General features: G+C 45.7%; 1 protein-coding gene across 1 annotated transcript; it reads left to right on the top strand.

Annotated features, from left to right (window-relative positions):
• The first annotated feature begins 14,164 nt into the window (after positions 1 to 14,164).
• Positions 14,165 to 16,326, top strand: TMSB4X (thymosin beta 4 X-linked). Its single transcript, XM_061136175.1, has 3 exons — positions 14,165 to 14,322; positions 15,356 to 15,469; positions 15,886 to 16,326. The coding sequence occupies exons 2-3, from the start codon at positions 15,370 to 15,372 to the stop codon at positions 15,918 to 15,920; spliced, it is 135 nt and encodes a 44-aa protein (XP_060992158.1). The 5' UTR covers positions 14,165 to 14,322; positions 15,356 to 15,369; the 3' UTR covers positions 15,921 to 16,326.
• The last annotated feature ends 7,406 nt before the right edge of the window (positions 16,327 to 23,732 follow it).

Here is a 23,732-nt window from a genome sequence, read left to right as displayed (position 1 = left end):
CGAGAGGCAAGGAACTTTCTAGGGCCACGGAAATATTTTTTATCTCGAGCAACTGGGATGATGGAGACACTGGTGCACACGGTGGTCCACATCCACAGACGGTAACTTAAAACGAATGTGTGTTATCTGATGTAAATTCACCATCCATCGAGTCGATTAGAAAGAGAAGTCCACAAGGGCAGGCGCCCCGCTGTCGTGTGAGTACGCTGCCTGGCGGCCTCTCCCCACGAGAGCTGGAAGACGCCAAGGGGCGAGAGGACAGAAACTTTCTGTGTCCCCAGGAGCCAGCGCTCCCTGGCTGCTGGTTCTCAATCCTGCCTTTGTGCGGCTACCAGAAGCCCGGGCCGGGGCCAGCCTCTGCGGGAGGAGGAGCCTCGGCTCAATGCACAGATCCTGCCGGGCCTTAGGCAGCACAGGGAAGTCTTTTGGCTCGTTTGTCTTGACACACAGGAGCTCTGGGTCTGATCGCAGGCGTGATTGGTGGACCAGCTCCAAGCCTCGCAGGCCTGTTTGTGCTGTTGGTGGCTCCCATCTGCTGGGCTGTCTGCAGCCTCCTCTGGGCTGCAGCCCCTGATGCCAAAGTTCTCTCCCCCTCCCCCTTCCCCTCCCTCCTCTTTCAGAGGACCCGGTGGGGCAGGGCTGGCAGGAGGCCCTAGCAGAGAGCTGAGAGGCCTGAGACTTACTGAGGGCTCTTTGTGTGTGTCTGTCGGTCTGCCTGCCTGTGTTTGGGTGGATCTGGGTGGACAGACAGCTCTTTGGACAGGTCTAAGTGTCCCCTCTCAGGGTACTGATTGCCAGATCAACTCTCCGATGCCCCGTTAAACTGGACTTTCAAATACCTGATGAATCACCTTTAAATATAAATGTCTCGACCGCATGAGATAACCTAGACTCCAAAAGCTAGCTGTTATTTATCTGAAAGTCCAGTCTTGGAACACCTTTCCTTTTTAACATGCTAAATCAAGCATCCATGCTGGGATGTGGTGAGAAACAGTGGGGAAAAGAAGATGGGTTTCCTTCAAGGCTACACAGGACGCGGTCTTCACCAGGGCATCAGAGTCATGTCAGTATTGGCAGTGATCATGGCGATTGTAGGGCGGGTGCGTGCAGCTTCTCTGCTGGGCTTCCACGGAGGTGAGCATCCACAGTTGGCAGATGTCAGAAGGAACGAGCTGTGAAGATGCTCCGTTCTGTCTCCCACCCCCTACCTCCTCCTCTGTGCCACCCTTTTTCAACTCCCAGGCCCTGAAGCCCATAAGGTCGCCAAGTGGGAGTCACTGGGGATCGTGGGCATGGGTGAGAGGCAGAGAGGGAAGGCTCGATGCCACCTACACCGGGCTCACCTGTTTTCCCAGGCTATCCCCTCATCCACTACCCACGTGGGCCCCGCCCTGGTTAGAACTCCCACGGCCACGCTTCATTGGCATTTAACCCTCGAGGCAGGCACAGGAGAAGTCAGTGGAAAGTTACTTGCACATAAACGGCTGGCCGGATGATGAAACCCCAGGAAACCACGGCTCCTCCCCTGCGGGGGCGCTGGGCTGGAGGCCAACCTGCTAGGCTTGGGATCTGCTTGTGGGCTCGCTACACACCCAGAGACCTTGGGCAAGTCGCTGAGCATCTGTCCCATTCCTTCCCTTCTAAGTGGGATGCCGGCTGCCCTGTCACACCCCTGCTGGGCCATCAGGAGGACAGGAATGAGTGAGCAGATGTAAAAATAACAGCAGCAGCTAAACACGAAGGCTCTATACCCGCATAAGCTTTTATCGTGGGCCAGCCTGGCCCCCGGGGCCTCCACTTATAGAAATCCAACATGTGGATAACAGACATGCACATACGCCATTACATGAGTCCAGGGGCGGAATGTCCTGAAAATACAGTTCAGTCCACCGAACCGAAATGTGGTGCCCACACCTTACAAGGAAACCGCCAATACAGAACTGCTCTCCAGAAGGATGGCTCTGAACTGCGCCTGCCCAGGGCTGGCTAACTCCACTGTACTTGAGTTGCCTTCTAGAATGGAGGTCCGCTGGGGACCTGTCTATAGCCAGTTTGACTTTGGATTTTAAGAGCCATGGTCTAGAGAAAACTGTCCTCCTGCCCCTTTAAGAACTCAAGTTCCTTCAAGTGTAGCTAAGCAGGAAGTGCCCCTACACCATCCTGACAGCCTGTTTCACTTCCTTTCAAAGGTGTTTTCTTACTAAAGAAACCCCAAGTTCAAGGTCACATTTGATTTTTTTTTTCAAATGCATACTCAGCTCCCATTTGTGTTGGTTTTATGAAGTTTTGGGGGGCAGGAAAGGATACAAATATATAGCTCTTTATATTTTTCAGTAGGCTTTATTTTTGAGAGCAGTTTTAGGTTCACAGCAAAACTGGGTGAAAGGCATGGAGATTTCCCATATACCCCCTGCTCCCACACACACTAATACATAGCGTCCCCCACCATCCCCATAAAGAATATTTTTAAAATCTATAAAAGATGAAAGCATAAAATGATATTTAAAATATTTTAAAATAGAAAGGTATAGTACTTGCTTCTGAGAAAAATGTAAATAATAGAGGATTGTCTATTTTCCTTCCCCAGAGGTAACCTCTATTCACAGTTCTTAAAACTCCCTTTTGGCAATTGTCTCAATACACTTCACTTTTTTATTGCACAGAGGAGATCATACACTATTTCTGAGGTTCTCTTTTATCCACATAAGTATATTTTGGACATTCTTCCAGGGCATTGTGAATAAGCCTGCCCCAATCTTTTTCTAACAGCCGCATCATTTTCCATTGTTTGGGTATTCTATTCTATATTTAAGTGCTCTCCTAATTAATAGACAGGTTGATTGTAGGTTTTCCTCTTAGTAACAGTGCTATGGGGAAAAGGTTATTAATATATATGTATATGGATGTAGATATCTCTCTTTGCGTGCGTCCAAATACAGCCATTGAAAACAATTCTAACAGTGGAATCGCTAGATCACGTTAGAAATGCTGGGAAAGCCATTGGTACCTCTGAAAAGTTGAATTTATACTTCCCACCAGGGCCTGGGAGAACTGCTTCCCACTCTCCTTTCCTTGCATTCTGACCAACCTCAGGTTGGTGACCACCTTCTCACTTTGCCAGTCTGAAAGGGACACACAAGGGTTCCTTATTTGATTTGCATCTGAAAGCTTCCTAGGGGGCAGGGGTCTTCTCACATCAATTCTGGCTCAGTGAAAGGAGTTTCAAGACCAGACTCTGGAACCAGATGAGCCATTTGCCAAACTCTGCAGCCTCGGTTTTTCCATCTGTGAAATGAGCATCCTAAGACCAAGCTCTTGGGGTTATTAAGAGGATCCAACAGAGGGTATTTAGAACTACAAATGTTAGTGTGTTCCCATCAAAGCAAAACAGACAACAAAACACGCCCCAAAATACAAAACTGATGGCAACTGTACCTAGTCAGAACAACTTTTGCAGTGTCCGAGGCCTCACCTTCTCTTTACTTGCTGCCCCTGTTTGAGGGAGGAAAATGCAAATCAGACACTGAAAAAGAAAACTGAAACTGTCGCATTAAATGGTTGGTTTCCTTCATCAAGCATCCTTGGGCATGTTACATCTCTGAGTCTGTTTCTTCCACTGTAAGGTGGATGTTTTGGGTGTTTACTCTGCCTAGCCAGCCAGGCCATTAGGGGAATGTTGGAACACATGGGACAGTCCTCTGGGGATGAGCCTTGTATTGTTACTCTCAGCCACGAGTCCCCCCAAAGGCTCAGTCCATGTCCCCCAGCAGGGCAGCTGGACAGCAGACTCCCCTCAACTAAACATGATTCTCAAATACCTATTCAATGCCAGGCTAGTCGAAGACCCTCTGAGACTCTAAACACAGTGTAGGGCACTGATGGAAGGGAATCCTTCAACTTTCTGGTCTGCCCTTTGAGATCAAATTATATCCTATGAGGTTCAACAAGCAGCCCCCATTACCCCATTCACCTAGCATCTAATAAGAAAAGACCCTCATGAGTCTACTTCGTGAAAATATATTTGCCATGTTTTATCTTTTTAAATTTTCTCCTTGGAAATGGCGTACACTCTGAATACTGTGGTCCTGCTCAAGTAACAGCCAAGTTACCTGTAAGCAGGGATGGTGCTGACATGCTTCCTCCAGATCCTTCAATGTCATACAGAATCTCAACTGGGTTTGTGTGTGGTGGGGAGAGTAATTCACCTGCTTGGAGGTTACAGTTAATTCCACCATGAGTGACTGGTATGGTCTGAACGTGTCCTCTCCAAAATTCTTGTGTTGAAACCCTATCCCTCAATGCGATGGTATCAAGAGGTGGGGCCTTCTTGAATGTTATTAGTGCCCTTATAACAGACGACCCCCCACACACACACACAGAGCTCCCTAACCCTTTTGCCACTTGAGGCTACAATGAGAACTTTGTGGCCCTGAAGAGGGCCTTCACCCAACGATGCTGGCACTCTGATCTCAACATCCAGCCTGCAGAACTGTAGGAAGTAAATTTCTATTGTTTGTAATCCACCCAGTCTGTGGTGTTACTGGGCTAAGAGTTCTTTTCGAGGACCGCTAAAAGAGCCACACCACGTAAGGAACAAAGATACAATCAAAAGCACGTCTCATAGTCTCATAGCATAATGGCTTCTCCATGGAGGAATCTGGCAGAGAACACTAGTCGAGTGATCAACATTAACATCCCCAACAATGGAACAAACCAGTACCACGTGCCTCCTGATAGGAGACCCTGAGAAGGTCACAGCATCCCTTGTGGAGTATTCCTGCCAAAAAGGCAAAGCCCCAATCTAATCACGAGGAAACATCAGGCAAACCTAATTCACGGGAAATTCCACAAAACAACTGGCTTGTCGTCTTCAAAAATATTCATGTCATGGAACACCAAGAGAGACTGAGGAAGTTCTAAATTAAAATACGCTAGTGGGATATCACAACTAAATGTGATACATGCTCCTGGATTGCAACCTGGATCAGGAAAAAAAAAATGTTACAAGGACCATCTCAGGCTAATTGGCAAAATGTGAATTAGGTCTGTAGCTAAGATAACAGCGTTGGAGCAATGTGAAATTTCCTAGTATTGATAACTGTCCAGTGGCTATGCTGGAGAAGGTCCTTGCTCTTAGTAAATGCACACCAATTATTTGGGGGTAAAAAGTGTCATATTTGCAAAGGGTTTAGGAGATAGATGACAGATAAAGAGTGAGAGAGTCAGAGAATGATAAAGCAAAATATTACCAATTGATGAATCTGGATTATGAGTAAACAGGAATTCTTCATTTTTTCTTCATTGTGTTTTTACAACTTTTCTGTAAGTCAGCTGGTTATCATAAACAAGTGGGACCGGTCCAAAGGGGCCCATCAGGAATAATAAGGACACCCCAAACACTTGGGAAATGCCAAAAGTTTCCCTCCCAGGAACCAGGGACCAAGGCCAGCTACATTCTTTCATATGCAAAACCAGATCAAGTATTTTAGCTAAAAAAGTAAGGCATTTCTGCAAACATAGCCATAGAGTACAAAATAGAAAACTCAGACATTAAAATACCTCCTCCTGGCCCAAACTAAAATTATGTCCCTGTGTGGATGTAGACAGAAAAAGAGACTGAAGTCCAAATGTACACTTACTCTTTGTGCCAAGGACCATAAGTAGTAAAATAAGAGTGGGGGGAGAGCGTGTGTAGAAGTATGTTGGGTGAGTCGCTTTCATGAATGAGGAATTCCCCATGGACTATACAATCCGTGGAATTCTCCAGGCCAGAATACTGGAGTGAGTAGCCTTTCCCTTCTCCAGGGGATCTTCCCAACCCAGGGATCGAACCCAGGTCTCCCACATTGCAGGTGGATTCTTTACCAGCTGAGCCACAAGGGAAGCCCCATCCTACGGTTAGTTATATTAACAATACTGTCCATAGATGACTGTGTTTCACAAGTGACGGAATTCGGCTCCTTGTCATCCTAGATCTCAAATCTTTCTCCTGAAGTATGCATCATCTGAGCTCTAGACACCTAAAACCATGCCTAGAGGACTGGGGCCTACCGTTTCAAGTTAGGAGTTAGTTTGTGGTCTTGGCTCAGCTAACCAGCTGAATACCCTTGGGCAGGTCACGAAACCTCTCTGTTCTGAGTTTCATCCTCTGGGAAAGATTGATTCCAGCACCTCATTCCTTTATCTGCATAAGGGTGCTTGAAGGACAAAATGACGCCAGAATGCAAAAATGCATTGATAAAGTGTAGAAACTTCAGATAAATGTGAGTTGTATTACATAAGAATTACTGTAGCCCGGAATGTAAGATGACACCTGTAAGCTGTTAGCCCATCGTGTTAGTTTAATTTTTTTCCCAACTGTTGTCCAATATGCTGGTTCCTCTGAGCCAGTACCTAAACCTTTTTAGGTAATCTGTTCTCGACTGTGGAATTTAGGCCATGCAAACAGCATGCAGGGGGAAGGAGTAGATTAAATTTCCACAGCAGAGTTCTTCAGTGGCTTATCCGATATGTGTGTGTGCATGCGTGCTGTCTCTTCAGTTGTGTCTGACTCTTTGTGACCCCATGGACTGTAGCCCGCCAGGATCCTCAGTCCATGGGATTTTCCAGGCAAGAACACTGGAGTGGGTAGCCATGCCCTTCTCCAGGGGATCTTCTGGACTCAGGAACGGAAGCCGGGTCTCCTGCATTGTAGGCAGATTCTTAACCGTCTGAGCCACCAGGGAAGCCCAGATGTATTGGTAGCCATCTCTTCCTTTCTGTCTCAGAAACCATGCTGGGGACTTTCTCTAGTTCAAGAGACATCTCTTTTATTTTATTTATTTTATTTTTATTTTTTAATTAATTAATTTATTTTACTTTACAATATTGTATTGGTTTTGCCATACATTGACTTGAATCCTCCATAGGTGTACATATGTTCTCCATCCTGAACCCCCCTCCCACTTCCCTCCCCATCCCATCCCTCTGGGTCATCCCAGTGCACCAGCCCTGAGCACCCTGTCTCATGCATCGAATCTGGACTGGCGATTCATTTCACATATGATAATTTACATGTTTCAATGCCATTCTCCCATATGAGACATCTCTTTTAGATAGACTGGGGTCCACAGACATTCAAGTGATCTCTGGAGAGAATCCATGAACTTAGACAAAAATCACATCTTTATTTGCATCAACCTCTAACCGAGTGTTAGCATTTCCTTCAAGGCTACGTGGAGGCACATCTCTTAAGTCACCTTCAACAACAGACATTTATTATTTTTTTAATGTTTGTTTATTTGGCTTCGGTTGGTCTTAGCTGCGGTACGTGGGATCTAGTTCCCTGACCAAGGATTGAACTCAGGCCCCCTGTACTGCAAGTGTGGAGTCTTAGCCACTGGACCACCTGGGAAGTCCAACAAAAGACATTTATTTCTCACAGTTTGGGAGGCTGGGGAGTCCACAATCAAGGTGCTGGCAAATTCAGTGTCTGGTGAAAGCCTGCTTCCTGGCTTATAGACACCCGCCTCCGTTCAAACATTCCGTCTGTAACAGCAAGGAACCCCTGTTATCAGCAGCTCCTGTGATTGAGGCAACAACAGAAATTACAGGTATTTTTATACGTGTCCACATTTCGCAGATTATCTACACACTCATCTCCAGTTTGAATTATGCTGGGTGTGTGACCTCCTCCTAAATTGTGTTATTTAATGCAGAAAGAAGCGTGTATATCACTACCTCACAATGCTTACAACTCTTGCGGTAACTCTATGGAAATGGAACTGCTTTCATTTGTGGTCTCAGGTTTTTTGTTTTCTGCATTTATATAATTCTGAGAGTCTAGAGGTTTCCTCAGTTCGCCCTGGCACAAAAAGAGTTAAGAACCCCTGAAGCTTACTCCACCCTGACTCCCCTCCCATTTCCTCAGAACCAGACCCTGGGGAGTGAGGAAATGGGACTAGATTCACTTTTCTTCTTTTTTTTTTTTTTCCATTTTAAAAATTGAGTTACAATTCACATAACATAACATTAATCATTTAAAAGTGAACAATTCAGTGGCATTTAGCACATTCACAGCCTGGTGCAATCACTGCCTCTAATTAGTTTCCAAACATTTTCATCACCCTAAAAGGGAACCTTGGACCTGTTAAGTCGCCACTCCCTTTTTCTCCCTCCCCAACTCCTTGGCAACCTCCAATCTCCTTTCTGTCTCCATGGAGTTGTCTCTTCTGGATGGTTCACAGGAATGGAATCATACCATACATGGTCTTCCATATCTGGCTGCTTAGCAGGTTTTCAAGGGCCTTCCATGTGGCAGCATGCATCAGTGCTTCATTCCTTTTTATGACTAAATAATATTCCATCATATGGCTAGACCACATTTCATTTATCCATTCATCCAGTGAGGGACATTTGGGCCGTTCCCACTTGGCAATTGGAACAGTGCTGCTGTGAACCGGCGTACAAGTATTTGAGTACATGCTTTCAGTTCTTTGGGGCACATACCTAGAAGTAGAATTGCTGGGTCATATGAACATTAACTGTTTACCTCTGTGAAGAATATGATTAACTTTTAAATATTAAATCTATTTGCTAAAGTGAGATTTGGTCATTGTGGTGTCTAGGAATCCCAATTGTCCATATCATCTTGACCCTCTCAGTTCATTCCTGTCTATAAATGGCACAGCATAAAGCTGGAACTCAGCTCTCTCTTTCTTGGTGCTTTCATTTGCTCCGTGCGTTGCCTTTGGGTGAAAAGATGACATCCTCCCCCTCCTCTTGCTTTGATGGAAATGATGCCCACGAGGTTCTTTCCCTGGGAAGGCTCCAGGGAGACTTGGGGAAGTGGGTGGAGATGCTGGGAAAGGCTTGCTCCTTCATTGGCCTTGGTATGTGACAGTCAGTTCTGATGTGCAAGTAGGCTGATCACTGCAGGCATCCCTCCAACAGGAAAAATAATGTGGCAGAAAAGAAGGGACAAGAGCTGGCATATGCACCAGGCATAGCTCCTTGAAAAAAGGTGGTGACTACCCCAGGCCACCAGCTCCAAGAGCAACTTTGAAGCTTAGCAGAGGATGGAGAGGCTGAACCGTCTCATGTATACACTCAAACCTTTCCACAACTGGGCAGCTGAGTGGTCAAGATGAAAGAGGGCATTCCAGGCAGAGGAAGAGACAGAGGAGTCAGTGGACCCCAGGAAAAGCCAGGGGCATTGGGAGCATAGAGGGAATGAGAACGAGAGGGGCAGGACTGGCTTCATAACTTGGGGACTCAGTGCAGAATGAAAACACGGGGCCCTTGGTTCAAAATTATTAAGACTTTCAAGATAGCGGTGGCAGAGCGTTAAGCGAAGCACAGTGCCTCTGTGAGTGTGGGGCCTTGTGCAACAGCACACATCACAGGCCCTAAAAATCCAGCCTAGGGGAGGAGAAATGGTCAGTCATCCAAGAAGCCAGATTAGGGCCCATGTGAGGTGTCCCCCAAATTTGGGCCACCTGTCCATTGCCCATGTGAGCTTCATTTTTCTCACCGTAAAGCCATTAGCCACCTTCTGATGATGTAGGAACTATATTCTATAAAACTTTGACGTCCTTCAAAGAAGCACATTAAAATATATGAACACTTCCTACTTGCTAATGATAATTTGGCTTCACAGTGGAATAAAAAGTTTCATTTATAACACAGAAGGCCATGGGCTGTACATAATGCCTCCCCTTTCAATATGTTATTTGACATACTAATTTTTTTTTTAACCACCATAATATGAATGACTGCGGGGAAAAATATTAAAGTAGTGAAAAGCTGTGTGAAACTGCCAGTGTTCATGATAAAGAATCCTCATTACTGCAACTATGTCAGGCTGTGTCGGAGGAGGCAAAAAGCAGATTGGGTTACTGTAACAAAATCATTTGAAAATGGGAGCAGGCAAATTTTTAATTGATATGATCTATGACTATGATATGTATGCCTAAACGTTTTAGTGCTGAAAACCCTGGATGGTTTCTTGCGATGGAACAGAACTCGACCCTGAGGTGGCCTACAGAACGACAAAAGGCCTTAGGGTAGCTTTTTAGAAAAGTGTTGTTTCAATGAGGCAGTTTCTGAGCCAGCTAGTCTGAGTTCATACGCTGCCTCAGGCTTTTGCTGTGTGGTTTGGGGTAAGTTATCTGATTTCTCCAAGACTCTCTCGTCGGCAAAATGGGGAACCTTAGGGTGCCTCTGTCAGAGATGTGTACAAGGACTTGGGGAGATACATGAGAAGCTCCCCTGTTTATGGCGAGCCCTCCAAAGACTCTTGACTATTATTACTGGCATGACTACTGCTGCCGTCGGTTTTGTTGTGCTGGTTCTGGTTGTTGTTATTATTATACCCTCTGGCCCCTGCCTGCCTCTCCACTTTATTTCCTGTCAGTTTTTCCCATTCAATGCAGTCCTGGGCGAAAATCCTTGTCCCTGGCACGTACTGGAAAGTTCTCTGCCTTCTTATTGTTGCCCTTGCTGTGAGGAGGCCAAGTAACCACTTGGAGGGGATGTTGTAGAGGCGAATTCAAGCCACAGACGGGAACCGGGCGGAATGAGATCCCCTGGAAAGTTCCCCTCGGCTCTAAGATTCCATCAGATCAACAAAGCGGACAGGGAAGTGAGCAGCCCCCCGTCCGACCTTCTCGAGAGTGTTCTCTGACTCTCCTCTGCTCTCCTGGTAGCATCCCCTCCTTTTCAGCCCCTCGCTGGGGGTGCCTTTGGTTCCCTGGCACTTGAGTGCAACGTGGAGCTGCCCATGCTGGGGACTCCGGTAGAGACAGGCCTCCGTGGAGGGGGATGTAGACACGGTAGACCGACTTTGGGAGATAATCTCCAGCAAGTTACTTAGATTCCCTGAGCCTCGGCTGTTTCAGCAATAAAATGGGCATATGAGTAGCCCCTGCACAGGGTGAGAATTAAATCAGATGTTATACACAAAGGACTTTTAACCAAGGATCCAACATACATAGTGAGACCACTAAATATCACCTCCCTGTCATCACGGTGGGGTAGGGGTGGGGGCTTGGGCTGTATCTTTAAGGGGATTTGGATGAACAGATGCAGCTTGTGGGGCCACAGGGGAAGGTGGATTGAGGCAGGTAGGGGCAGATGGCAGGAAGCCCCGAAGCACGGACCAAGGGACCTGGGCCTCAGAAAGCAAAGCTTGGGAGCCTCGCTTCATCCCCATTCCTTTTCCTCTTCTCTGGTCAGTGCTGTGTGCAAAATCACTTAAAAATAATAGGATGAATCTTCCTGAACTCAACAGACTTCAAGGCCTGTTTCTCCAGCTTTGGAAATAGCTCCAAATCTGTGTCCGGCCCGCCCAAGAAAGCAACATGAAACACAGCGTGCCCTGACACCGCTTCCTGGTTCCACGGGGCACGGGCTTGGAGCTGGCCACCTTCCAGGGCAGGCTGTCTCTCACACAGTCTGCACGGGGTCTGTGGCCCCCAAGATGAGGAAGGCAGGGCCGGGGCCGGGTGGGCTGTCTCCTCAGCTTTTGCTGGAGAGCATTGAGCACACTCTACTTGCTGTTCTTTTGTCCCTCCAAACCGCTAGTCTTTCCTTGGGCTTGAGACCTCCCACCTCCAGCGGTGGCCCAGCATATGCTAACCCAGTTACGGAGGCAGCTTCTAGGAGGCAGGAAGGACCCCCTGACGTCTAAAACATCAATGCTGAAAGGACTGAAGCGAAGAAAGCACGGTGGCCTGAGTCACAGGGGTAGAGTGGGGTCGAGTCAGGCACAAGGGCCTTCTGCACTGAACCCAGTTAGTCCCAGGTCGTCCTTCACTGTTAACTGAGCAACCACTACATAACCAGGCATTGCGGGAAAGAAGACAGCTTGCCTCACGCGCTTCCTGCTGGGTCTCAGGTGCAGACTCGGGGCCTGGGGCTGAAGAATTTTCTCAGCATAAGTACTGCAGAGTGGCTACTGGCTGAGTTTTCACAGCCCTGGATCTCTAAGCCTCAGTTTCCCCACCTGTAAATCTCTCCTCATGGAAAGGCCCTGGGCAGGAAAGGTGAAAACAAACGTAAAGCCCCTATTCCAATGCCTGCCTGGAATTATTTTTCTATTGGCTGAAAAATTAGCAAAAGATCTCATGAAAATCTCAGTCAACTGGTCCTTTATAAGACAAAGAACTAATGTAAAATGTGCAGTCAATTCCAAACACTCTAAGCATTTTTTTCTCAACCTTCCATCCTAAATAATAATAATACAAAGCCAAACAATAACAGTGCCACACACTGTCTGAAGCATTTTGGCCTCCCAGCAACCCTGAGAGGTTAAGGACTGAACAAGCCCATTTCGCAGATGAGAAAACACAGAAAAATTCAGGCCAGGGTCACACAACTCTGGGGAATATTCCTTGAGTTCGCATTTGCCTTCCATGTGCCTCCCGCTGCCCCTTCCATTCTTTCTAGCACCCCAGGCAAGTCAGGCCATCAGGGCTAACACTCGGCCTCTCTTCCTTTTAGAGAGTCGGCTCCCCCACTTTCCCTTCCTTTCTATCGGTATCTAAACAGACAGGCAGCAGGAAAGCTGCCATTACCTAACTGGAAAAATGCTCCAGGCTTCTGCAGACTTCTACTACTGCATTGCCTCTGCAAGGCCTAACCCTCTCTGAGGAAAAGGCCTCAGGGAGAAGCGGGGAGCCTCGGTGGCGTCCGTCCCCTTGTGATCGGGAGACTGAGGAGGAAAGAAATGATTTTTGACAGCGGCTAGGTGAGGGGAACTGGACTCTCCAAACCCCAGAGAAATGGTGTTGGCACGAAGCGGCTGCCGCTGAAAAGGGGCCCAAATCCACCCTGAGTTTCCACGATGAAGTGGACTCACCGACCAGTCAACTAGGGGCAGGTCAGAGGGACGTGGAACCCGAGAGGCGACATCCTGTGCCTGCCTGAAGGCTCAGTGCCCCCAATTAGGGAACAGAACGGCTGCCCGCCGAGCAGAGCAGGAACTGGGGAACCAGACGGTCACTGCCCCCCACCACGAAGAAGGAAGTCTAGTGGACGAAGAAATGGGGAAGTTCAAGGTGCTCCTGCAGTGGCTGTTAAGGGTCTATATACCAATCGATTCTAATCCCCAGTGAGACAAAAGCCTCCGCCAGCAAGAGGTTTCTAGAAACATTTTCTGAGGGAGAAGGAGGGCCTTGGGCAGCCCCACCCCCATGGTTATTTGTAACTTGTTTCAGCCGCAAGGGGCGGGGGTCCCTCGTGTTCACCGAGTCAGGTGCCATTTTGAAAACTATTCCCCTCTACCTCCAGCTCCCCTGTTTCCGGATGTAACTCAGATACGCACTTCAAAATGGAATCCTGCTCAAAAGACTCCCTTCAAAATACAGAGTTAGCCTTTTCAATTTAATCTCCAGGTTTTAGACATAATGGGATCGCAGCCTTTGGCCTTGTACCCGGGCCTCCTTATAGCAATCACTTTTATAATTTAGGGAAATAAGGAACAGGCAAGTAAAGGAACTTCCTCCTGGTCCGGCAGCAAGTCAATAGAGCTTGAACTTGTGACTTCATTTTTCATTTTTCTAAGAGGGAGGCGACGGACTCAATAAACCCCCGAAAAATTCACCACCAACTAGCACATATTCCAGTTATTTGGTTTGGGTGCCCACCACAATTACAGCATTAGGGGAAAAAAAAAACAAAACAAAACAACGTGTTTCAGTGAGAAAATTTTCCTTAAAAAAAAAATCACTTAAGGGTGCTTTACTTCCCAGTCAAGTCTAGGAGAATGCTAGCGAGGAGACAAAGAGGGCCAGGGTGGGGCGTAGGGCTTCCACTGGTCTGAAAGCTGAGTCACAGGAATCGCAGCGCTGCAAGTGGGCGAGGCCGCGAGGCGAGGGACACTGCACCCCGGCTGGGGGATGTCTGCTACGGACAAAGGCAGTTTCACAGTAAAGGAATGCCTGTCCCGCTAGGTACCACCCAGGCCCTTAGTTATCACGCTCGGATCCCCAAGGGCCGGTTTGCGCGGCCGCTGCAAAAATCCACGCAGCTAGAACCGACATAAAGGGGAGGGGGATGCGTTACGAAGCAAGTGCTGCGGGGAGGGGGCGCTTTACGCGCTTTATTTTGCCGCCCTCGTCGTGCCTTGGTGCATGGGTGGACGCGGGCCCCCCCACAAACGCCAGGCAGACCCCGGACGCCGTTCAGGAGACCAAACCCGGCGCGAAGGAGTTAAGCGGGCGGGCGGATGACGTCACCTCATTTGCATAGGAGCGCGCATATAGCTGCGCCCGCTGCGCCCCGCTCGGCACTCGGCAGCAGCCACAGCGCAGACCAGACTTCACTCGCTCGCAGCTCGCTCCGGTGAGCCCCGGGGCCCCCTCCCTCCTGCCCTCCGCTCCCCTTCCCGCCCCGCGCTCGCCGCCCGCAACCCCGAAACCCAGCACGAGGGGTGGTCCTGGGAAAAGGCTGCTCCTCGGGAGCATGGGGAATGCCAAACGGTTCAGATGGGTAACGGGGTCGGGAATTCGGTGATTTTTTAAATATATAAAACTGGCTTTTTGCTATTGCCGTTTGGAAGGGAACAGTTTTTTCTTTCTTACTCTCAAAGGCATTCTGCATAGCCTCTTAGGCGGTGATGAATCGGGAATAGAAAGATCCTTTGTTCCAACTCACACCCACCCAAGCTCGGAGCTTCAGACTCATTTTTTTCTCTCGCCTCCGGTGGCTTCGTGGGCTGTATCTGTTAGGTTTAGGGCTGCGGGGCTATATTATGAATTCTCGAAAACGTCCTTCTTGCAGGGGGACGTGCCGAGCTGCCGAATTGCTCCTAAAGGCAGATCCTAATCGATCTAGCTTTGTGTGCGGCTGGCTGCATTGTTGGCGAGAAGGGAGGAAGCGGGTAGGGCGGTGGTCGGTGGCGCCCGGCCGCAGCTGCCGCCTTTGTGAGAAGAAAAGAAAGCCGCACGACTCGCATCTTTGAGGAAGAGGCCAAGTATAGAAAAAAAAAGAAACATTTTGTGCAGGCTTGGCTTCATTTTCAGCGATCTTACTCGATTTTCTTCCCCTTAAACTTGAAATGGCTTCACTTTTATGTTGAAACGCCGCAATTAATCGACAGTGATTAATTTCACGCTTGCGAAAGATTCCGCCTCCTAACCGTGGGCGGTCTTCCCAATTTGGCCCCTTGGGTTTTGAAATCCTCAAGGCAGCGGGGAAGCGCTCTTTTTTTTTTTTTTTTTTTTTTTGTAGAAAGAGGAAGATGTTTAGCCCTGAATGAAAGTGGAAGGAGTTAAAAGTGCGTTTTCAGGCAGGAGACAGGCAGAACGCGTTTTCTGAGCCCAGAAAGACGAGGGCTGGGTGGCTCACCCTCAACCTCTTGGCTTTCTACCTGCAGCGCCCTCTGCAACAATGTCTGACAAGCCCGATATGGCGGAGATTGAGAAGTTCGATAAGTCGAAATTGAAGAAAACGGAAACGCAAGAGAAAAACCCACTGCCTTCGAAAGAAAGTAAGCCACCCCCCCTTCTTTCGAAAAGGCTGAGCGGGAGTGGCCGGGTGGGTAGGAGAGGATGGGAGGGGCTGGGAGAAGAATTGGGGTGGGGGCAGGGAGTGCGGGAGGAGCCAACAGCTTTTTGATTCTGGTGGCTTGCAAACGTTAATTTAAAACTGCAGCCAACAAACAATGGGGTTTAATAATTTAATGCAGTGTTTAATATTCCATATTAATATGGAAATACAGGTATCCTTTTTATCTGTAAAAATATTCTGTTTTGTATAAGCATTTCATGATGGACTACCTATTGGTACTTGATAGAATTTGTATGATAAGGAGAGATGTTTTCAAAAGAAAGGACTGTAATCCTGTGTTAGGCTATACTGAATTCGCATCTTCACCCGCTCCATCTTTTTTCTTTCCGGTCACAGCGATTGAACAGGAGAAGCAAGCAGGCGAGTCGTAATGAAGCGTGCGCCGCCAGTATGCACTGTACATTCCACAAGCATTGCCTTCTTATTTTACTTCTTTTAGCTGTTTAACTTTGTAAGATGCAAAGAGGTTGGATCGAGTTTAAATGACTGTGCTACCCCTTTTCACATCAAAGAATGGAGAACTACTGACAACGTAGGCCGCGCCTGCCTCTCCCATCTGCCTATGTGGCTGGCAGGGAAGGAAAAGAACTTGCATGTTGGTGAAGGAGGAAGCTGGGTGGGACGACAGTGAAATCTAGAGTAAAAAGCTGGTCCAAGGTGTTCTGCGGGCTGTAAAATGCAGTTTAATCAGAGTGCCATTTTTTTTGTTGTTGTTCAAATTTTAATTATTGGAATGCACAATTTTTTTAATATGCAAATAAAAAGTTTTAAAACCTGGCTGGTGTGACGCTTTGGTCTCTGAAAGGAGCGGCTTACTCAGATGAAATCTCGGTAAAAGGGTCCAAAGTGGGTGACCTGGGGGGTGATAGATGACAAATATCTGGCAATTCGGGTAAAAGACCAAAATGGGTTTCATCCAGGTATTCCAAATACCTCGTCTACACTGGGTAATTGGGAAATGGTTCGTTTACTTAGGCTGACTGAATTCCTGGTATCTGGAGTTGAGTGGAAACTGATAAAATATCTGCAGTCCTTTACTTTTAAAGGGTTTGATAAGCCTACACTGAACCTCTCATCAAGAAATTGAAGGTGGTATAATTCATAGCACACTACTTAAGGTGTCAAACTTGGTGTATTTAGCCTGTTACCAGTCTTGCCATATATGGGAAAACGACATTTTATTTAACGACTGCTTTATAAAGGATTGAAGACGCGCTTCCTTCTTTGTCTAACGGCTGATTCCAATTTGAATTCAATATTTAAAGTTTTCTTTAAAATAGGTGCACTTAGGATTAGTAAATATGACTTAAAATTCTCAATCTAGATAATGAAAGAAAAATCGTCAAATTTAAAGGACAGTAGCTGAGCGAGGACGAAATTTTGCTGTATAAGTCCGATAGGATTTAACAGGCTCACCCTTCAGAGCTTTACCTTTTTTGAGTCCTTGATTAACTTCTCAATTACTTGAATTACCTATATTAATCGATGGGTAAAAACCCCCAAGTCCTTGTTGGAGGGGCATTTAAGGTGCAGAAAGGGAAATGAGATAGCAGGGTTTTAAAGGAGAAGGGGTGTCTTTAATGGATTCCTCCTTTATATAAAGAAGGGTGCAAATATTTTTTAAAAAATTACTAGTTTTAAGTGAAAAAAGCATTTAATGATAGTTGACTTAATAGTTAAGCAAAGCTGAGATTCACAATGCAAATGTCCAAGACATAAACAATCCCCCCACCAAAAAAAAAACGGACTTAGGAAAATACCCATTTTTAAGGAGAAAGGCTGGGGGGCACATTGTTAATTATGATTAAATGGGTTGATTGCGTTTCCTTTTGCTCAACACTTATTTTGAGAAAGGCACAGGAAACCATTTACCTGTGGTTTATAGACAACCAGATCATCACCAAGAAGCCTTTATCTGCTTCACAAGGGAAGGGATAGGTGCAAAACCGGCGGCTGCAAAACCTGGAGGGCTTCGCCCTGCTGGATCGATCAAGAACCGAGCAGTGAGCCCCAAAGTCTGGGAGCTTTCTCAAGATGGAGTCCGCCGCCCCAACCCTGCGTCTTCTCTTCCTGCCTGTAAGGAAGGGTGTGGGCAAAATGAAAATGTCCAAGGCACAAAGATAAAACCCAGCCCAGGTGTTTACTGAGTGCATTTTTCAAACAATGCCAAGATGAAATCAGATGGTAAGAAATGCACACAACTCCAGTCTTCCTCAGTTTTAAAATAAAAATGAGCATTTAAGGGGAAACGGATGAGTCATGAAATCAAGTGATGGGAGAGAAGACCTTTCTCTCCCAGGACTACAAAGCTCAAACGTAGCCAGAAAAAAAAAAAAGTAAAATGAGAAATCTGGTAAGGATTGAATTTTGGCTGCTTGGTGTGTGGGATGGCGAAACCCAAAAGCTTCTGCATGTATCTATCACATTGTACACTTTGCTGCTGTACATGGAGGTGGGGGCAGGGGAGAGAGGCTGCTTTTGTTTTGTTTTTTGATGGGAAACAGAATTTTCTTCCCAAGAGAGGATCTTTGCAGAGGGTTGGGGTATTTATGAATCAGTTTGGGGATTTATACCCTCACAATTGCGCTTGGAGTAGACCGTGCTTTTCACAAAGGGGACCTGAGGGTCACCCTTAGAATGATGGTGAGAGTCTTAGACCCTCTCCCCCCACAAACCCCCAGAAATAATACAAGCCAAGGGAGCTTAGGTAAAAGTTGAAGGTTGCATCGTCCAGTCTGGGCTGGGACTTCTGCAAACTTTGAATTGAGCAGGAAGCAAAAATAGAGGAAGTAAAAGAGGCTCACAGACAGAGGCTTGGGACAGAGTCTTATTCATTTCTAAATCTTACAAATTCCTCAACCATCACAGCCACCCTTTTCAGTCTTCCCATGGATACAGTTTTCAGGCTACGTCATTCTTTCAGGAAAACAGCATAGTCTTGGGGCTGATCTTGGAGGATTGTGTATATGGGGGAGCTGGGGGATGTGTGCAAACTTACCAAACGTGGAACTCCCCCCACCCCCAGGGCCTCTTCCACTCCTGATAATCATTGCATCCTCCTCACCGCCTTGTGAATTAGATACCATCTCCTTGAAATGTACCGGGAAGATTTCTTTATTTCCCTAAAGAAGTGTCTTAACTCCTCAAGACACCAAAATAAAAGAATTTTTTATCCTTTCTAAAAATCTATGGGGCCAATTTTGTGCTTGCTTGAAAAAACTGCATTTTGCAAACAACATTATGGCCAAAAAATTAAAAATCTTGAGCTCTTTTTAGTTCAATCATGTAAATTGAAAACATTGTTTCATAGCTTGAAAAGCGCTTCACGCTTATTTACACTGGTAGCATTCACTGGCCTGGCAAGAGAATAAGAAAATTACCCTCCCCAGTCCCTCACCCCAATGTCTCACTTTTTAAAGAGTGGCTTACACACCAATCTAAGAGAATGAAATACACCAGTTTGAAGTTTAACTATATTTTATTTGCATGTAAGGAGAAGGGATTGAATTACAAATTGAAGATACAGATGTTCCATGAAGTAAGCTAAGAAGAAACTATGTGTCTGTGACCTCTATTTACCTGGCTTATTTTGATCTCGGATACATGTTTTTTTTTTTTTTTTAATCCCTCTAGTCACACACTCATGCTGGTACCAGCCCAGCTCTTTCATGAGCGGGGTCCGTGTAGTCTGTGTTCACATTTGTGTATTTTTTCTTCTACATCCAATAGCATTCCTTGTGTAGTGGTGGACAAATACTAGGGCTTCAGCAAACCCTTTTCCTCTATTAACTGATGGAGATCTCATTTAACATGTTTTTGAACATACTTTTGAGTATGTGAATATCATGCTCAAAACACAATTTTAATATATAAATTTTAATATATATACAATTTTATATACAATAATATATATATAATTTAAATATATATATATATATATATATATTTATATTTATATATAGTCTTGCCTGGAAAATTCCATGGATGGGGGAACCTAAAGGGCTATAATCCATGGGGTTGCAGAGTCGAACACAACTGAGCTACTGAACATATATATATATATATTAGTTTAGTCACTCAGTCATGTCCAACTCTGCGATCTCATGGGCCATAATCCACCAGGCTCCTCTGGCCATGGGATTCTCCAGGCAAGAATACTGAAGTCGGTTGCCATTTCCTACTCCAATATATATGTATATGTATATGGTAGTGGTGATTTAGTAGCTAAGTCATATACAACTTTTTGCAGCCCCATGGACTGCAGCTCACCAGGCTCCTCTGTCCATGGAATTTTCTAGGCAAGAATACTAGAATGGGTTGCCATTTCCTTCTCCAGGGAATAGTCCTGACCCAGGGATCGGACTCATGTCTCCATGTCTCTTGTCTTATAGGAGGATTCTTTACCTCTGGGCCACAAGGGAAGCTCTGTGTGTGTGTGTGTGTGTGTGTGTGTGTGTGTATGAAGTTAAGTTGTTAGTTGCTCAGTTGTGTCCAGCTCTGTGAACCCATGGACTAGGGCCTGCCAGGGAAGCCCCGTGTGTGTGTGTGTGTGTGTATAAAGTTGTTAGTCGCTAAATTGTGTTCAACTCTGCAAACCCATGGATTAGGGCCTACCAGGCTCCTCTGTCCATGGAATTCTCCAGGCAAGAATACTGGAGTGGGTTGCCATTTCCTTCTCCAGGGGATATTCCTGACCCAGGGATTGTACCCCAGTCTCCTGCATTGCAGGCAGATTCCTTACTGTCTGAGCCACCAAGGACGCTACATATATTAATGTCTCCTTATTAATCAAGGAGACTATACAGGGACATTCTTCTCAATACTTATTGCTAATACACACCTAAATATAATGAAAGTAAATTCACAGGTAATGTGGAATCTCCATTCGTGAAATGTAATACTTCTTTTACAAATATATTTAAAGAGCTTTGAATGCTAATTTGCCACCATCTGTTGTGAGCTGGTTTTCAATCGGTGCTTGTAACCAACTCCATATTATTAAGCCAGAGCGCTGGATCATTCATTCACTCCACCGATGTTTATTGCTTGCCCAGTACATGCGAGGTATTTTACTTGCCACAGAGATTGTCATAAATAAAATGTAGCCTCTGCCCTTAGTGGGAAGATATGTGTCTGCCCTTAGTTCAAGATATCCTTTTCATCTCAACCTGAGTAGAAAATGCTAAGTTATTCTTTTCCATTTTTACAGTGAATGTCAAACCCAAGGGCTTTGTATTTTTAAGTGAGTGTGAAGATCTATTCTCTGCTTTGGTGTGGACTTTGTCCCAAATGTCTGTATAATGACTCCATTGAAATCCCTCTGAAAGCTCAAGGGTGAGTGATATTTGATGGAAACCACCTGATTCTTTGCATCACAATCAAATATTTTTCAGCATAGAAAGATTAGGCATAGTAACTCTTCTTGCCTCTCATCTGACAATCTTTTATGAGAAATGCCCAAGATTTAGGAATGGACTGGCTGGATGTTATTTTAATATCAGTTCTACGATTTTATTATTCAGATGCTGAAGTTCCAGAGGAAGACTTCTCTCTCTCTCGCTCTTTTTTTTAACTTTATTTTATTGAAATATAGTTGATTTACAATGCTGTGTTACTTTCAGATGTATAGCAAACACACACAGACACATATATATCATTTTTTTTCCAGATTCTTTTCCCTCATAGGTTATTACAAGATACTGAGTATAATTCCCTGTGCTATACAGTAAGTTCTTATTGGTTATCTATTTTATATTTACTACTATGTATATCTGTTAATGCCAAGCTCCTAATTTATCCCTTCCCTTCCCTTCAGCTCTCCTTTGGAAACCATAAGTTTGTTTTCTACGTATGTCCAGAGAAACAGTTCTTATTGCTAAATTTTTACCCTTCCTCTGTCAACCTTCTTTCTCCAATTTGACCAAGACTGACAGGGGCAAAAACAACGGTCATTCAAATTTTGAAATCCCTCAGACGGTGTAGCAAAATGGTGACCACATGAGGATCTTTAAGCCTAGTCCCTGGCTGACGGACAGCTGGGTCACTTCCATTTAGTAGGACCTCAGAACTTTGAGCCTCAATAGAGAGGGACAAGTTATGTTCATAATCTATTCAAAGCAGTTGAAGCTATTCTTGTCCCATTATTGTCAAACCACAGGAAATTATGCTTTTCTTCATTACCACACTGAATTTTGTAAGTGACTGATACCTTTGGCTATGCAGAGACTTTGTCGTAGGGTTTTCCTAATCTAAGAACAAAAATATTTCACAAGGTTAAATATATACACTATAAAAAGTAAAGTTGCTCAGTCGCGTCTGACTCTTTGCGACCCCATGGACTATAGCCTACGAGGCTCCTCTATCCATGGGATTTTCCAGGCAAGAGTACTGGAGCGGTTGTCATTTCTTTCTCCAGGGGATCTTCCCGACCCAGGGATCAAACCTGGGTCTCCAGCATTGCAGACAGACGCTTTACCATCTGAGCCACCAGGGAAACCCACTCATATAAACTATATATACCTAATATTATACACATATCGATGTCATCCAGTTATTGCAACCTAAAGTCATGACTTGCATGGAGGGTAGAAAAAAAAAAGTTGTTCTGCAAACATACATTGAGCACTTCCAGCTCTTTCCTATCTGCTGGGGATAGGAATCTGAATCCGAGCTGGGCCTGGTGGGAGAGGCCTGTGTACATGACAAGCCACGTAGAGCGTGAACCATAGATCGGTTCATTTACCAACAATTTCACCGAGCTCCATGTTTGTCATGTAATACTTTGGGTTGGGACATCCATGACAAGCAGATGGTTAAGGGCCTGTCTGCTTCACTAAGGAGTTTTATAATCTCCCCTTCGGCAACTGGGGCTTTTCAGAAGTAAGAATTTTATTGGTGTTTCTTAGTCTATATTTCAACAACACGGGCAGTCACATCTCCATACTGGAAACTCATTTCATGTTGATTTGCTTCCAATTTTTATACTGGTATGGACTGCTGCTGCTGCTAAGTCACGTCAGTCGTGTCCAACTCTGTGTGACCCCATAGACGGCAGTCCACCAGGCTCCCGTCCCTGGGATTCTTCAGGCAAGAATACTGGAGTGAGCTGCCATTTCCTTCCCCAGTGCATGAAAGTGAAAAGTGAAAGTGAAGTCGCTCAGTCGTGTCCGACTCTTCGCAACCCCATAGACTATAGCCTACCAGGCTCCTCCGTCCATGGGATTTTCCAGGCAAGAGTACTGGAGTGGGGTGCCATGACAGAAGGTTAATATATTTGAAATGATGAAAATTATATTTATTTATTTTTGGTGGGCTCTGTGTGGTTTGCAGTGCCTTATTCTAGGGTTCGCACACTAAAAGCTGGTCTTCAATCATGTATGACTCTCTCTGTGTCTTCTTCTCTTCTAAGGACACTTGTCATTGGGGTTAAGGCCCACCCGGGCAATCTAGGATGGTCTCATTTCAAAATCCTTAAATCTGTAAAAGCTCCTTTTCCAAATAAGTCAACATTCATGAGTTCCAGGGATTTGACATGGGTAGAACTGTTGGGGAGGGGGGCGAGGCACCATCTAACCCACCAGGAATCATGACCCATAGATCCAGTTACACCTCAGTGGTTGAAGTGGTAAACTGGTGATCAGCTCTGTGGGCAGTGACAAATATTTTACTGAACAAATGGGTTTGTGGGAGGAGAGAGGATTATTGCAGTTTTTTTGCATCCATCAGAAAGTTATTCCATGATATAAGAAGTCATAAGGAAAAGCTTCTAGGAGCTATGAATCAGCAAGGACCAAGGGGAATGGAATGGAAGGAAAAGCAAAGGCTTGGGATTGGTTGTAGATTTACTGTAATGACAGAGATGAGGGGCCCAGGTGGTCATAGGAGAAAACAATGGTGCTAGTGCAGTAATTGGAAATGGGCACAAGGCAAGTGCAGCATACCATGTGGGAAAATAAACATTAATGACTTGGGCTTCCTTGGTGGCTCAATGAAAGAATTCACCTACCAGTGCAGGAGTTGCAGGTTCAATCCTCGGGTCAGGAAGATCCCCTGGAGGATAAAATAGCAAGCCAGTCCAGTATTCTTGCCTGGGAAATCCCAAGGACAGAGGAACCTGGCGGGCTATGGTCCATGGGGTCCCAGAGTCAAACATGACTGAGCAACTGAGCATGCACGCCCACAGC

Source organism: Dama dama, chromosome X (assembly GCF_033118175.1).
Source record: "Dama dama isolate Ldn47 chromosome X, ASM3311817v1, whole genome shotgun sequence".
NCBI lineage: Eukaryota > Metazoa > Chordata > Mammalia > Artiodactyla > Cervidae > Dama > Dama dama.
The sequence above is the reverse complement of the archived record's forward strand: the minus strand, read 5'-3'. Positions and strand labels throughout refer to the sequence as shown.

Bases quoted from the DNA above. Each gene is read 5' to 3' on its own strand.
- TMSB4X (XM_061136175.1), top strand. From the start codon at position 15,370: ATGTCTGACAAGCCCGATATGGCGGAGATTGAGAAGTTCGATAAGTCG. The intron at 15,470-15,885 runs GTAAGCCACCCC...TTCCGGTCACAG, and splicing joins CCCACTGCCTTCGAAAGAAA to CGATTGAACAGGAGAAGCAA.